Below are 17,657 nucleotides of genomic sequence, written 5' to 3'. Positions count from 1 at the left end.
AGGTGATAAAGTAATTACATGTGTATTTAACTAAGTAATAAGTAATAAACGCACATGTAATAGAATCATATACAGAAAAATAAGATAAAATATATTTAAAACCGACAATAAAAGCAGTAAAGCGACTTCGTGCTATAAAATGCACAAAAGAGCTTCCCTGACACATCTCATTTAGCTGCACTGCTTCCATTAGGGAAATTGCATCTTGTCGCGTTCCGCCATCTTGGGCGTATCAACTTCATCTAAACTGTTCTCAACTATATGAATAGATAATGAGCCGAGGTTGAAGATTCCGTTAAATAAGTTTATATATCGTCATAGTAAAAGTGAGTATAGTTATTAGTTATTTGAGAGATAGATAAATGGTGAGATACTCTCTACTTCGGGCGAAGTCGAATCAGGGTACGTAGCCGAATGGCACAAACGCTCACGAAACAAAACACTCGCTGTTGCGTATTGGCGCGACGGAGCCAGACTACCTTTCGCGGAGTTTCGTTATCGTTTCGCGTCGCAGAAATGCCATTCGGCTACGGCACCAGGCCCCGTAGCCGAATGGCATTTCTCCGACGCCAAACGAAAGCGATACGCCGCTGGCTCTGTCGCGCCAATACGCAAGCGCGATAGAGATAGATATCTACTAGCGCTTCGTTTCGTGAGCGTTTACGGAAGCCACGCCGGACATCGCAAATCTTTCCTTATGTACACACGTCTTTCGTCTTGAGCGATTGTGCCATTCGGCTAGCCACCCTGTTCGGGTCGACGCTTAGCACATTGAATAATACGAGTATAACTATTTTGTGGTGAAAACGGATGTAAACACAATTCATAGTGTTTTGAAATTTTTATTTAGTGTATTACAAAACAATACAAATTTTAGGAAGTAATTTAAGCTCGTGTAAGATTAAGAAGAATTGATTTATGAAAAAAATTCACGTCTACAAGACACTTCTAAATCTTCTACTTCATTACAATTTACCTATTAACTACATTTAAATTGAAAGCTAAATAGATGAATCTGATACTTACATAAGAACTACTACTAGACTAGTTAAGAAGAAAACATGTTAGACCAAAATTTTGCAACGTCACTTCTATGATCTATCCATAATAATGTATGTAATAACCACGTATTAATGATGTCATATAGAAAATCCTTATAAATAAGAGCATTGTGTAATTGAAATCAAAATTATGTATAAAAACTTTACGTCTTAGGCTTCTTAGTCCTCCTGAACAGCCTCTTCCTCTCAGCGCAGTGCTTGGTCTCGAAGCAGACCATGGCGTCGCGGCGGCAGTCGGTGACGCACGCGCAGCCCGTGGGGCACTCGGGCGGCGGCTCGGGGCACACGCGCGGCGGCGCTGCGCCCACGCACGGGAACGAGCAGCTCACTCAACCGCACTTGTTGTTTTTTAATATCCAGCAGCGCCATCTACAGTGTATGTTTGAATAAGGAATGCAATGTTCTAAATATAATTTTAAATATGACATGATGTTCATGACATTGTATTCTTGTTGTCACTCAATAAATCATCTTCGGAGCATTTACACGTATTTGATTAACAATAGGTTATGGGCCCAGAAGGGGTCAAAGGATATAGACTATTTGATCCAGAAAAGAGAACCTTTTTTACAGCAAGGGATGTTAAAATTATTGAAAATAAAGTGACATATTGTCAAATTGAAGTTCAACCACAGATACAGAAAGCTGAGGTAGGATGTCAAAGTTCAGTGGGGGATGAGAGTCCAGATAATTCCAGAACTTTAACTGATACATCATATGATTCGATCAATCCTAGTGAGTATGAGGATCCAGATACCACAGCGGAAAGTGTTTCAGTTCCGGATAATGTTCCTGCTCCTGAGAGAACCGGGCCAGTCCTGAGAACAACAGAACAAAGAAAAGCTCCTGAAAGGTATGGAATTTCAAATCTTTGTTCAGATGCTAGCCCGAGGGACGATGCCAGTGGTCTGTCACTATCTGAGGCTTTACGCGGACCAGAGAAAGAGCAATGGAGACAAGCTATGGCAGAAGAGTTGAATAGCTTTGAAGAAAACCAGGCCTGGGAGCTTGTCAGTATTCCAAAAGACTCTAGTGTGGTAAAGTGCAAGTGGGTGCTTAAAAAGAAGTATGATAGTGAGGGCAATGTGCGGTTCAGAGCCAGGTTAGTAGCCAAGGACTATACTCAGAAGTATGGAGTGGACTATGAGGAAACATTCGCGCCAGTGGTAAGGCATACAACTTTAAGACTTTTATTTGCTCTCTCTGTGCAGTTGAACTTAGATATTTGTCATTTAGATGTGACCACTGCTTTCCTGAACGGCTACCTTGAGGAGGATATTTATATGGAGAAACCAGAAGGTTTTCCTTCGCCTGTAGGTAAAGGGCAGGTACTTAAGTTGAAGCGAGCCATATATGGGCTCAAACAATCCTCAAGAGCGTGGTACAGGAGGGTAGATGATTGTTTAACCGAGCATGGTTATACAAGGTCTAAATTAGAACCTTGTTTATATGTGAAAAACGATAACGGTTTGACTGTAGTAGCTCTATATGTCGATGATTTCTTTGTTTTTTCAAACAACGCTGAAGAAACAAAATGCTTGAAACAGGTACTGTCTTCACAATTTAAATTAAAAGATCTTGGTCAAGTGAAACAGTGTTTAGGCATGAATGTTTGTGTTGATAAAGAAAACAATGTTATAACTTTAGATCAAGAAGATTATGTCGACAAATTGTTGCATAAGTTCAATATGACAGACTGTAAGACTGTTCAGACTCCTATGGAGGAAAGGTTGAACTTAGATAAGGGTGAGTGCTGTGATACTGAATTACCTTATCAACAACTCATTGGTAGTCTCATGTACTTAGCAGTTTTGACGCGACCCGACATTTCTTTCAGTGTAGGTTATCTGAGCCAGTTTAATAAATGCCATGGTAAAGAACATTGGGCTCATGCTAAACGTGTTTTGCGTTATCTTAAGAAAACAAAACACTATTGCCTAAACCTATAGTAGTGATTCTGATTCAAAACTTACCGGGTTTGTTGATGCAGACTGGGGCAGTAATGTTCTTGATAGGAGGTCCTATTCAGGATATTGTTTCACTTTGTCGGGAAGTGTAATCTCATGGTGTAGTAAGAAACAGACTAGCGTGTCCTTGAGCAGTTGTGAATCGGAATTCATTAGTATTTCTGAATGTATCAAAGAAGCTATGTACTTACGGTCATTATACCATGAAATTACAAATAAAATTTCATTGATTAGAATATACAATGATAATCAAGGTGCTCTGAAGTTATTGGCCAACCCTGTGTTTCACAATAGGTCGAAACACATTGACATTCGTTATCACTTTAGTAGAGATATAGTTGCTAAAGGTTTAGTAGAAACAAAATACTTATCGACAGCTGAGATGCCAGCCGATTTGCTGACTAAGGGTCTAGGGTTTGTCAAGCACTTTAGATTCCTTGAGAAGTTAGGACTTGTGCCTAAGTAGTAGTAGTAGGTATGTTTAGTTGGTTTTAAACCTGTTTCGCTTAATGCTGATGATGCTGATGGCTATGCTTAGATATAGTGGGGGTGTTGTTTTTTAATATCCAGCAGCGCCATCTACAGTGTATGTTTGAATAAGGAATGCAATGTTCTAAATATAATTTTAAATATGACATGATGTTCATGACATTGTATTCTTGTTGTCACTCAATAAATCATCTTCGGAGCATTTACACGTATTTGATTAACAATAGCACTTCTGACCAGACTCTCAGCACATTGACTTGAGTAACAATAACTATTTTGTCTTGAAAGCAAATGTAAAGACAATTTATCGTTTTTGAAATCTTTATTATTTAGTGTATTACAAAACAGTAGAAATTTTAGGAAGTAATTTAAGTTCGTTTAAGGTTAAGCGAAATCATGTTAGGTACGTGCAAGAATTTCGAAAGACACTTCTACTCCATAACAATATTTATCTACTACCTACGTATAAATTTCAACGTTAGAAAATAAATTTAGACGATCCCTTTATAAAGAACCACTAGTAATTTAAGATTCATCAATGTTTTATGTACTTTACGTCTTAGGTTTCTTAGTCCTCCTGAAGAGCCTCTTCCTCTCAGCGCAGTGCTTGGTCTCGAAGCAGACCATAGCGTCGCGGCGGCAGTCGGTGACGCACGCGCAGCCCGTGGGGCACTCGGGCGGCGGCTCGGGGCACACGCGCGGCGGCGCTGCGCCCACGCACGGGAACGAGCAGCTCACTGAACCGCACTTCTGTCTGGGCGCTACGAACAGAAACATATTTTTTATGACTCCTATTAATTAAAGGCTTTTGCTTCTGTGGCTTCTTTTACATTGCGGACTATTAATATTACATCCAATTCCGGCTGATCAATTGACAATTAATGATCAATTGTAAATCAGACCTTATTGATACTATTATAATCATTCGAAGAAGAAGAAATGTGTAGTTTATTTTTATAGTGACTCTTTGCGTTGCATTTTGCCCTTTTCCAAGCCACGCCACGCCAAACTGCAAGATATTGGTTCGCAAAAAGTCGTAATCATCAAAGCCAATAATTAATCTAGCTTGATGATTTATTTAGACAAGTCACATGTTCCGGCAGTACCTACATCTTTATTTGAACTTGAAAGCGCACGAGAGAGCGATACTGATTTTTTTCTAGTTTCACTTTTTAGCAAGTATGAACTACAATCATTTTGGCAAAAAAATCGGTAACATCGGATGGGACAATATGCAAACAGCAGGTTTATAAGGCATAAATCCGCAAAATCAATTTCCTGCTCATCACGCTTCACCGCAAAGCTTCGTCAGTTACACCGGATGCGGGCATCGAATGAACAACGAGAGGAAAATTCAATCTATACAGGCTGTGTTCAACTTGGTGTTTTAATAAACGGTTTCAAATCTGGAAAGTACGATGAATAATCATACTCTCCACGGCCGAATTCGGCCACGGCGGCTGCTGTCGACTCCGGTGGTGTTGCTGATGTGCTCACACATGGCTAACGGAGTCAACTCGCAAGTGACTGATGCAGCCAATCTTGGCGCTAAATGTTCGCGAATATGTGAGCACACCATAATTATATTGTATTGCCGCAGATGGCGGTGGTGGTGGTGGGCGGAAAGAATATGCAACAAAGAGAGGGGCGATCAATACGTACCTAGGTTATAATCATAAAATGACTTGTTATCACTAACAATACCTAACACTATTTACAGTGCATTGGCGTCTCGCTGTGATATCGTGTATTCTGTACGAAGTAAATAAATAAAATACTAGACTGAAACCGCCGTAACCTATATAATTGCATACTCATACTCACGGTTAAAAAGCGTATTCATTATTGGATCACTGAAGGTGATATTTGACCGTAGTGGCCGAGCTGCAAACAGTGAATATGGAAGTGTAGAGAACAGTACAAGAAAAAGTAAACATTTTGCCGCCATGACTTGAATACAATTTTGAATTTATAAATAATTTCAGCTCAGTTTTTATCGGAAGTTAAATATATCACATGACTGAAATATCTAGAATGTCAATTATAAAAATCTGACAATAATTTATAGCAAAGATAATATAATTTCATAGTCTATGATTTATAATAGTATCTAACTTTTTAGATACCAATCTAAAAAGTTTTTCTGATACTCTCTGGTACTTAATGTTTGTAAATATCTATGTCAAAATGAAGCGCTCTTTGTAACGTACAGAATATTAAATCATCAACATAAAGTATCAAAAACAATATTATGTTCTTCTTTTTAAATCTTCTCTTACATTCTGTACATTCTGCTGTTAGTATTTTGTCATACACATAAGGCTGCGATGGCACGAGAGATGTAAGTTTACCTACGCACAAAACCACAAGAACCAATAGAAAAATGACCACTGGAACTGCACTAGGCGAAGGTTTAGGAAATTAATATATTTCTTAAAATAAACGTGTTGTGTTCCTACCGGTGAGTAAGGCTGCCAGAGCTCAACGAGGGTGCGGCGTGCTGGCGACGGAAGGACCTACGGAACTAATTTGTTCCGTCTATTGTCCTTTGAGTCGTCGGCAACCCGAACCCTCCTTAGAAAGAGTGTACAAGTTTCCAATGGGTTGGCAACGCGCATGTGACACCCCTTGAGTTGCAAGCGTCCATAGGTTACGGTGACCGCTTTCCATCAGGCGGACCGTATGCTTGTTTGCCACCGACGAAGTATTAAAAAAACGCTTCTTTCCGCCATCATTTAGATGGCTGGCAGTCCTCGACTGTACGTTTCTCTAGAAACTTCCTGCCCCGCACAGCTAAACTGTAGAATGAATTGTCGCCTGATACGACCTTTAAACCTTCAAGAAAAGAGCGTACACTCATCTTAGAGGCCGGCAACCCACCTCCAACACTTCTGGTGTTTCGGGTGTCCATGGGCGGCAGTGACTGATTACCATCAGGCGACGTGTCTGCTCGTTTGCCTCCTATCCCATAAAAAATAGAGTGCTTAAACAAACATATACCTATTACCTACCTACCTGCGTGCGTAGCCGAATGGCACAAACGCTTACGAAACCCTCACGAAACGAAACGCTCGTCGATCTTGCGTATTGGCGCGACAGAGCCAGTAGAGTACCTTTCGCGGCGTTTCGTTTTCGTTTCGCGTCGTAGAAATGCCATTCGGCTACGGGGCCTGGCTACGCATCCTTCCATATCTCGTAGAAACACGACTTATGGTTTATGGTTTGCATGTCAAACTTGTAAAAACAGAATAAATACAATAAATACATTCACCCAAAACAAACTCTACAAGACTGGTCCGGCCTTCGCCACTGCGGTGGTGTTCGTCATTTTTTCTTAAATATGTCTAATGTCATCTTATTTCGATTATTATTTATATATATAGTACCTAGTGTGACGACTTAAAAACACACAAATCAAAATATTTGTGAAAATTGAAAATATTTTGATTTGTTCCCATAGTTGCGTAAGACTAGTTTAATTAAATCTGTTACTTTAAAATCAATTAAGCTGATCATCTATCCTCTAGTCGTCAGTGTATCAAATTTAGAATAAATTTGACCCATATACATTAGAATATTATTTATTTTTTGATTTGTTTTAAAAAAACAAATAAAAAAATATTTACTTCGGTTACCGCGATAGTTACTCATCAAATCCATCGTTTCCATAGTTTTATTTCATGAGTAAAAAAATATTTAATACAATAATTTTATTTATTCCCTACACCGATAGATGGCAGCACCATCTCTCTCGCTATATCGTAATCCTGCAAAATGATTCATATAGTAGGTGCAAGCACAAATTGCTGGCCCTTAGGGTTTGGTCAAAACCCCCCATGGACTCTATGGAGCCACAGCTCCTCCAAACGGTGGTAGAGGGCCTCTTCCCTGAGGCGCCGGAGTTCGTCCCGCCGGTGATGGCCCCCCCGGAAGGACACCCAGAGGGGCCTCTCATCATCCCCCCAGTCACGGACGAAGAATTTGAATGGGCAGTGGAGAGGGTCAGGGCTACCCGCAAGGTCCCGGGACCGGACGGAGTGCCAGGGAGAGTTCTCTTCTTGGCCCTGAAACACCTGGGAGACCGCCTCAGGGCCCTCCTGGAGGACTGCCTGGTCGAGGGGACCTTCCCGGGACTCTGGAAGGAGGGACGACTATGCCTCCTCCGGAAGCAAGGACGCTCGCCGGACTCCCCAGCCGGCTATCGCCCCATCGTTCTGCTGGATGAGGCCGGGAAGCTCTTCGAGCGTATCCTGGCCTCCCGCATCCAGCGGCACCTCGAGGGGACGGGTCCGAACTTAAGCGACAGTCAGTTCGGGTTCCGTCGGGGAGGTCCACGCTGGACGCCGTGGGAGCCCTCAGAGCGAGCAGGCGGAAGAAGAGGGACAGGGAGTCGTGGCGGTGTCTCTCGATATCGCTAACGCGTTCGGCTCCCTCCCCTATGCGGTGATCGCAGAGGCACTCCGCTACCACTGGGTGCCTCTGTACCTAAGGAGGATAGTAGAACACTACCTGACGGGGCGGGTGGTGCTCTACGAACAGGGAGGTGTACGAAGGGCGAGGGTCATGATTTGCGGGGTTCCACAGGGGTCCGTCTTGGGGCCCCTCCTGTGGAACCTCGGTTATGACTGGGTCCTCCGCGGGGCACAACTCCCTTGCATGGTCACGCTGTGTTATGCGGATGACACACTGGTGGCTGTGCGAGGGCGGGAGTTGGAGGAGGTTCTCAGGAGGGCGGCGGTGGCGACGGAGCTCACCGTCCAGCGCATCGGGCTCCTCGGGCTGCGGGTCGCCATCGCAAAGACCGAAGCCATGGTCCTGGGGGGCGTGAGGCGGTGGAGGCCACTGGCAAACACGGCGCTGAGGGTGGAGGGCCAGTCTGTCCAGGTCAAGGCCAACATAAAATACTTGGGCCTTGTCCTGGACAGAAAGTGGACTTTTGAGGAGCACTTCGCAAGACTCGCTCCTCGTCTCGTGGGTGCTGCCTCGGCGCTGGGCAATCTGCTGCCCAACTTGGGAGGGCCGAACGCCCCCTGCAGGCGACTGTTTGCGGGGGTCGTCCGGAGTATGGCGCTCTACGGAGCGCCAATTTGGGCCGGAAGGCTGCGAGAACGCACCAAGGCGTTACTCCGTCGGCCCCAGAGGGTCGTGGCCCAAAGGGCAGTCAGGGCCTACCGCACCACTGCCCATGCCGCAGCCTGCCTCCTCGCTGGCACGCCCCATGGGAGTTTGACGCGGTGGTCCTAGCCGGAAGGTACCAGCGGATGGTGGCAGCGAGGAGCCGGGGAGAGCCGCCGGACCCCGAGGAAGAAGAAAGCGCGGCACAGGCAGCTGAGGAGCACCTGCGCCGACAATGGAGGGACGCCCTGGAGGATAGCCTCTATGGAACGCGAATCATAGGGGCCATCCTTCCTGTCATGGAGGACTGGCTAGAAAGAAGGAGGGGGGTCCTCACGTACCGGTTGTCTCAGGTGGTGACCGAGCACGGGTGCTTTGGACACTACCTGCATCGGATAGGGAGAGAGCCGAGCACCCAGTGCTTGGACTGCGGGGTGGAGGACGATACGGCCCAGCACACCCTTGAGGAGTGTAGTCGCTGGGCCGTGGAAAGGGCACTGGTCGCAGCCACAGGATTGGTGGACCTCTCGCTGCACTGGTCGCAGCCACAGGATTGGTGGACCTCTCGCTGCACAGCATCATAGCGGCGATGCTGAGCAGCGAGAGAAGATGGGACGCGGTGGCCTCCTTCTGTGAAGACGTCATGTCTCAGAAGGAGGTGGCGGAGAGAGAGCGCGAAGCTGCGGCTGACGCGCTGCCTCTCCGACGAAGACGGCAGGGTCGAAGGCGACGAGCATTCTGATTGCGCCACAACCCTTAGTGGGGCCAGCGGGTACGGGACCCGCATTGCACCGGCCCCACTAACCCCGTCGAGGGAGGGATCAAGCGTTTCTGATCCCTCTCTCCCTAATCTGTGTGGATGCCCTGTAACGTCGGGGCTGCCGGAGGGCGCCATGGTGGACAGAGGAGTCCCGATGATCCCATGACGCCCTCGCTCACGGCACAGAGGGCGAAACGCCGGAGTGGGGTTTAGTGGGTAAACCTCTTTCCCTCCCTCTCGACTAGAGAGGGGGCCGAAGGATAGTCCCACACACCCCCCCTTCAAGGCCTTCCCGCGGCTGGGGGGACGGTGCGTAACGCATTCCCCACTCCGACAAAAAAAAAAGGGTTTGGTCAAAAGGCGCCTAGCCTTCAGAGAGAACATAAGAAATTTCGACGGATACCTCGGCGGTCGGGGTGGTGTAGCGGTTTATCACGTCAGCCACGTTAGCTTTTAAAAAAGCTCTAAATAAGTATTTTGCTGGTAGGTGATGAAAGTTGTTGTTGCCATTGATTCGTGAGTTTCATCTGATTTCATATTATGTATTATGTATTTGTATTAATATTATGTATGTATTTTGTGTATGTTTATATATTATGTATTATTTATGGTTGTGTGTATTGTGTCCTAAAAGTACCAAATTATCTTGTTTTAATCACGTTTTGCACCGCCTACAACTTTTCTGCTTTGCCCAATGGTTGACTGGTAGAGAATGTCTTACGGCATTAAGTTCGCCTTTTGTACGCTGTTTTATTTTGTGCAATAAAGATTAAAACAAACAAACAAATTAAAGTATTATATACCGAAAGAGACACAATTTGTTTGGCCCAGTTCCTCTTCCTTTACAAAATGAATTCTCCGCCTGACAAAGACGGGCCGGACTTCGAGCGTACTAAACTTAACAAATAAATTAACAATTTTAAGGACTTCGGACGTAAGGATGCCGTTTTTGAAGCTTTTCAAGGTTTTGTACTTTTAATTGTGTAATTAAGGGAACGAAACATGTTTAGCTTTGCATCAGACATTATAAAATTTTGATGTGATTTTGATTTATGAAAAAGAAGATAATTAACAAATTGGAAAGAATCATAGCAAAAGTCTATTGTTTTTGTCAAGTTTATGTTATGACAACATTTCTAGAACGAATTTGATGTTTTGACGCTAGGTATGTAGTGTATAGATAAGGAATAAACTTTTATGCCCAGCTTCAAGTGTTTCAACAGACACAAGCAAGCAGCACGGGAAGCATGGTCGCGCGATAGACGATAAAATAGCAGGCCGTCCCTATCGCACTATTTGTAAGTGCGATAGGGACGGCCTGATATTTTATCGTCTATCGCGCGACCATGCTTCCCGTGCTGAAAGGATTAGAGATAACTAACTTTTGCCCGCGGCTTGGCTCGCGTTAAATTTGAAAATTGCGGAATCCTCTTCAAATAAGTGGGGGTCAGAAAGAGACAAAATGTCACTCTCCATCCCTTCATTTATCTCCACTTAAGAAATCACATCAATTAGTCGCTCCATTTTGCCATGAAAGACAGACAAACAAACAGACACACACACTTTCCCATTTATAATATTAGTATGGATTAGTATGGATTCGGCCCATAATCCATATACATTATGTGTTACATAAAGAAAAATTGTTAAAAAATATTGATGTTAGCGCCATCTAACCAATTATTTATCAACTAGGTGCAGTCAACAACACAGCTGTGAACACAGACAAAGTGTCAATAATACAATATGTATACACACCTTAATGTACAGGCAATAAAGTTCTGTATACATATTTTAACACTTTGTATTCACAGCTGTGTTGTTGACTGTACGATTGTGGCGCCATCTAAACAAGAGCAAAATTTTTTTACGTTTCCGAGGTACTCTTTTTCTTAGACTTCGTCTTTTACGGTATTATATTCCATTTGCAGAGCATGCTCTCCTTAGAGAAGGCCCTCAATAACGCTAGTGCCACAAATGAGGAAAAAAAGGTTGACTTACCCACACATTAGCTGACGTTTATGAGCTGCGACTGCGACGAATGCAAAGCAAGTACACAATCTCAATAACGCTGAGTAAAGATGCCCCGAAGAATACACCGCCCACGCCTCCGATGTCCACTGTAAGTATGCAGTCGAATTAATGAAGCTATTATGAATTAGCCGGTCAAGCCAACCCCAAAGTAAGAACCGAAGCTTGAACTATTGGGCGACGATATAGATACAAAAAAATAAAAAACGTAATTGAAGAAAATCTAGGTATTTCAAACTGTTATAAGCGGGTTACTCACGTGGTAAGTCGATATAACTCTTGACAAACACTCTACTCTTGAAAAAGATCCTCGGAAATCGATCGAAACATATCGAGGGTTATATCGACTTAACACGTGAGTACAGTCAACCAATTGGAACCCTAGGCCACTGTAGATAGTGACGCTATAGATCATATTGTAAGAAATCTCTTACTGCTTGTCACTTTGTCATGGTTGTAGATTGGCCTAGGGTTCCAATTGGTTGACTGCACCTAATCCGCTTAAAATATTTTTAAATATGTTTTGAGTCTCATCACGGGAACAAATATCTGTGACTGTACATATCTGAATTCTGAATCAACTTCCAAGTTAGACGGGGTCTTTACCTAAAACGCCAGACCGGTTTTGACAAATATTACTCATATTATTGTAATTATGCTATACTGTATGTGTATAAAAATAAACATACAAATAGGTACATATTATAATACTAGGTGCCTAATAAAGAGTCTGTAGCGTACAGCGCTTTCTTTGTGCTAGAAAGAATAATTAGCGAAACACGATGCTGCAAAGTGATATCTGGGACACGCTAGGGAGGGTTTATAAATAGTCTAGGTTGTATAATGATAACATTATCAGTTATAGTAGGTATAGGTACCTAATGATTTGAGAACTAGACAAGTCAAACCTTAGGTTTCAATATAATTATCATCCTAAGTTATAAGAAGGAATACTTAATAAATATTTTATGGTTACATATAAATATTACCTAGGACGTGATTAGGACTGACGACTGACCGTTGAACTCACTGTAGATTTCACTTGTTTTGTCAATGATGTCAATAACCAAGGCATATTAAACCTAATATTATATTGAACTCTTTTCTGGCTCTCATTTCACATTGAATACATTGATGTATTGATAGGTAATACTTTATAGCGAAAATGTATCTAATGACTATGCAAGAATAAACCTACTACTGATTAATTCTACCTCTACTATAACTTCACTCTACAGCCATGTCAAAATGACATGCATTAAGAAATTTCTTACAATCTGATTTATAACGTCACTACGACATAGTTCTACAGTGGCCTAGGGTTCCAATTGGTTGACTGTACTTAGTGTAGGTACTTACTGTCAACTACTTCTAAGTTCTAATAAGGCTAGTGGAGAGTAACACGTCGCAAAGAAGTATGATAAAATCGCGAGTTTGTTACGCTAGTTAAAACTTTTACCAACAGTCTCGAGAACTATTGGAAAACCTACTTCCCTAATGATGGCTTTTAGGAAACTAATCCACATACCTACTTTAGAGTATATTTGAACCAAAATATGAAGATCGCTTAGAATCCTCTTAAGCGCAATAAATTTTTTACTAGGGCTAGTTCTTTGCAGCCTAGGAAAGGGTTAAATTGCCAATGTCTAACGCTTAAAATAACAGAGCGTCAATAGGTACGTCAGTTAAATTAGAGATTCGGTAGTAGTTCGCGGTACCCAAAGTTTAATTGACAAAGCGATGAAATTTCAAGCATGGCGTACCTTCTTCCATTTGAAAACTTAATGGTATAAATCATGTCATTCACGAATACGCGCCCTTGACTCGTAATGTCATGTTATTAAAGGTTGAATTTGACTAATCTGTGTGTCATTGTGGGTGACACGAAGTATATAATATGTATATGTATAGTTGGAAGAACTCGGAACTTTCTAGCATGAACGCGAACGTTCAATTAAACTTGCTTTGACTAAATTCGTTTACCAAATTTTTAGTACCTACCTGCAGCTAGTTATTAAGACTTACAAAGATTAAAGGTTATCTACAAGTAGGTGATCAGACTTTGTTAATTTTTGATTGTGTTATAATAAATTACGCAAGCTTTTAAGATGCTGCACTGAGAGAAAATACAACCAGTTTTCATGTTCGTTCAACAAGTTTTTTGGTTAAAATAACGCCTACGTGCTCTTTGGTTCAAACAACAAGCTACTTGTCATTTGAATCGGCAATATATTTGTTTGAATCAACAAGTCGATTTTATAAAAACAACCTGACACATATTGTTTTAAACATACGTTTGGCTGATTCAAACGGATAAACCGCAACAAGTCGAACTTGTTAAATTCACAATGCAAATTTCTCTCAATGTGGCACGATTGTTTTCGGAATCAAAAATTCCACAGACGAATTTATGGTATGGTCACGAGACTTACCTACCTCTTCTATAACACTTAGTACTAAATATGTTTGTTTCCAGTGAGTTGCGTATATTAGGACCGAATTAAACTGACGAACAATTATCAATTTTACAAGATTTTAACTTTTTTCTTGAGAACTGTAAGAGGTTTCATTATACGGAATGAAACCTTTTACAGCATTTGATGTTCGGTGACTGGCAGTAGTCCCCGATTTGAATTTAGAATAATATATAAGGAAAACGGACACTTGACGGGGCATTCCAATAGAAGCAGCGATTGAGAGTAGTTGATTGTAATTTAGCTCTCATGGGATAAAAAAATATAGTTAAATAATCCCATCACCCCTTCACCGATAGGCCGTCTCTCTTGAGTGGATGTCGCGTGTCGGCCGTGAGGTAACTGCGTTTGTTCTGCTTAAAAGGATATTCTGTCAGGTAAATAAAGATCTCATTACATGAACGACCTAATGGTTCTCAGTTTAATGTCCAGTCATGATTGGGTACTGATTATAGTACGACGCAGGGATGTAACGGAGTTCTGCTTCTGCTTCCGTTACTGCGGAACTTCCGTTTTGTTTTACACATCCGCTTCTGTTCCGGTTCTGTTATTTTTCAAACGGAAGTTATAACGGATGTCGGAACCTAGCGCGACGGTGGGACATGAGCGGCGTACATCAAAGACCAACAGGTCTATACCTATCATTCGCTCATCTCTCCGCTTGCCACGTGCTGCGATACTAAACATTAATCGCTTCATTCCATTGCGCGCCAATATTTGTCCTGTCCACCTAGTTAGTAGCGAGTGAACAACTATTCAGTGGTGCAGGGCTTATCTACGATCCCCTTAGAAGCTCCCCTTAGATTTGTTTATTAAATACAGTTTACTTCTTTTACAATCACTCCATTTAATTTAAAAATTTAATTGTGTGCTAACAATTACACATATAATTTTTACTGGTTAGTTTTGGATTGTATTATACTACCTACGAGTAAGTTTTCTTTTCGTTTCTAAAACCTTTTACGGCATAATAAAGGTTTAAAAGGATTCTTATGTGATTTTTAGTGATTACCTAAACAACAAACAATCTTAAAGTTCAAGGTGATTTAAATTTTTGGATTGTAATGAATGATATACTTAAGATAAAATATCAGGCCCCGTAGCCGAATGGCATTTCTCCGACGCCAAACGAAAGCGATACGCCGCTGGCCTCTGTCGCGCCAATACGCAAGCGCGATAGAGATAGATATCTACTAGCGCTTCGTTTCGTGAGCGTTTGTGCCATTCGGCTAGCCACCCAGGTAACTTTTCTTTTCGTTTTTAAAACCTAAGTGGGCCTAAAGGCTGATTACAAACTGCTGATTACAGGCTGAACAGTAAACACCTAAAAGTTCTAGGTAATTTAATTAGTTTTGGTTTATGTTATACCTATGTGGTATTTTTTCATTTCGTTTTTAACATCTATAACTTCCGCTTCTGGTTCCGGTTCCGCTTCTGCTTCCGTTAAACTAAATTCAAAACTTCCGCTTCCGCTTCCGGTTCCGTTAAAACCACATCCGTTACATCCCTGGTACGACGTGAGAGAGGAATTTTCTTATACCTAAGGCATGTAATTATTGAGTGCGTCCTAAAGTCCTAATCTTTATGTGAACTCAAGCTAGGTTATCTTTGCAACATTTTATAATATAACTAGTAGTTTTCCTAGGTACTTACAGTCTCTTTTTTAGGTTTGCAGTATTGACAAAAAAAGCCCAATAAAAAGCGCTAAGCCGGCTTCTATTTTTGTAGTTAGCACATTTTAATGACATTTTTGATGTGCCGTAGATAAAATAAACTAGCTAGCTATATAAAAGAAACTCATCGTTTTTATGTCTCCTCAGACATCACTCACACCGTCTCCGGCCGATTATTAGCCTCATGAAACGCAAGTGGCCGCTAAGCTGCTTTTACCACTTCATAAACACCCCGCCGAGACAGCCAACACATAGTTGTTGAACTAATGGAAGTCGCTGGGACAAAGTTTGTTAAAACGGCTCTGTGCGGTTCTTGTAGAATTTCTAAGTAGGTAATGTATATTATGTAGATAAGTACGGCATCAGAAGGTAGTAAAACATAACCACAAAATTAAAATTTTGAAAAACCCCCGACCGCGACATAGTAGACCGATTTTCATGAAACATGGCTAAGAACACTCCCGACTAACTCAGCTTTCACACAAAAACAACTAAATCTAAATCAGTTCATCCGTTCCGGAGCTACGATGCCACAAACAGACACACATACAGACAGACAGACAAACAGACAGACAGACAGACCCGTCAAACTTATAACACCCCGTCGTTTTTGCTTCGGGGGTTAAAAACACGTAAATAACTCAAACCACATCGCCGCATAGTTACGCTTACGCTACAAAATATATCCTGGACCAAAACCCGCTTCAGTAACTTTTCAAATTTTTCAATGTGTGACGAAAAATATAAAATGATAATTCAACCCACATGAGTGAATCAGAAACTTTAATGAAAAATGTGGCTTATAAGATTATACCAAGATGACTTTTCTAGTCGCTCTAAATCTGTGGGTCAGCAGTATGGGCTCTAACTATAGACACTTTATTAAGACAACCTACCATCTCACTATCTTCGTAACAAGCAGTTATTATAATATATAACATAAATTCCTACTTGCTTGGCTATATCATCATTTTGAGATTTTTTTAATAAGTACGTACTAGGGAAGGTATATAACGTGGAATCTTCTTATTGGAATCTTCTTACGAAAGTGATCTAGATATTTTAAGATCTATTAGAGTTATGTAATAAAATTGTTATCAGGACAATCTCTCTCTCTCTCTCTCTCTCTCTCTCTCTCTCTCTTTCTCTGACCGGGACTCTTGGTGAAGCTACAGGCTTCTAGTTATCGACTAAAGCCATGTGGTTTCTGGTGACATGGCGTCGAACTCACAGTATCGGCAGACTTCACAGCCGGACCACGTCTCGACCCTCTCCAACTATTCGGATTGAAAAGGGTGGTGAAGCTATGAGAGTCCTAGTTACCGACTAACGCCATCTTGTCCCTGATGGCATGACGCCGAACTCGCAACGTCGGTAGATTGTTCAGCCGCACTTCGCCGCGGGACCCTCGAGCTACTAGACTGGGTGAAACAGGACTAGGCTCGCGGCTAGAACAAAAATTTTTTTTTGCAAAAATGTCATTTTTGGCACAAGCTTTTATCGCCGACTGTACCTTTCTTTCAACAGTCATCTACTGCTCTCCGAGACGTTTTTAAAAACCCCTTACTCGATGGGGATACGACGTTTCATAACAGAGTGCCTATGACCACCTTTCTGCTCCATCATCAGATCAGCTCCATGATACCATAATATTGCACGTGATTTACATATGAGTGTAAAATTTCGGCTCAATCGGAAACCGGGAAGTGGGTGAAATTTAGCTTCTACTTTTTGACCCAAACTAACATACTAACAACGCAAGTTAAAAGCTTGTAAATATTTAGTTACCACAAGGGTCTTATAGGTAATAGGTACAAATATTCTGAAATAACACAGGATATTAATATTTGATTTAACGATTTTACATTAATAATGTACCTACTGTACTGATCTCAATATCCACAAAATTAACGAATGAACTTTGCACCATAACTTACTAAAACGCAACATGTACAGCTTTGTAGTTTATCTCTTCGCAAGCCATCGGACATCCGCAGTTGTCGTTCGACTGCAAGCGTTCTAAACACACAAAATATAAAGTATGTAATTATGATGACAAACATAAAACAGCTTGACTTTTTAATTTA

The 17,657-nt window shown here is 41.8% G+C and overlaps 1 protein-coding gene across 1 annotated transcript; it reads right to left on the bottom strand.

Moving 5' to 3' along the window:
- Positions 1–4,150: 4,150 nt before the first annotated feature.
- On the bottom strand, positions 4,151–17,585 carry LOC125236865. Its single transcript, XM_048143791.1, has 4 exons — positions 17,508–17,585; positions 16,894–17,018; positions 11,394–11,512; positions 4,151–4,278 (listed from the first exon to the last, which is right to left on the bottom strand). Exons 1-3 carry the CDS (start codon positions 17,552–17,554, stop codon positions 11,412–11,414), a joined length of 273 nt encoding a protein of 90 aa, XP_047999748.1. The 5' UTR covers positions 17,555–17,585; the 3' UTR covers positions 4,151–4,278; positions 11,394–11,411.
- Positions 17,586–17,657: the final 72 nt, after the last annotated feature.

Source organism: Leguminivora glycinivorella, chromosome 2 (assembly GCF_023078275.1).
Source record: "Leguminivora glycinivorella isolate SPB_JAAS2020 chromosome 2, LegGlyc_1.1, whole genome shotgun sequence".
Classification (NCBI taxonomy): Eukaryota; Metazoa; Arthropoda; class Insecta; order Lepidoptera; family Tortricidae; genus Leguminivora; species Leguminivora glycinivorella.
The sequence above is the reverse complement of the archived record's forward strand: the minus strand, read 5'-3'. Positions and strand labels throughout refer to the sequence as shown.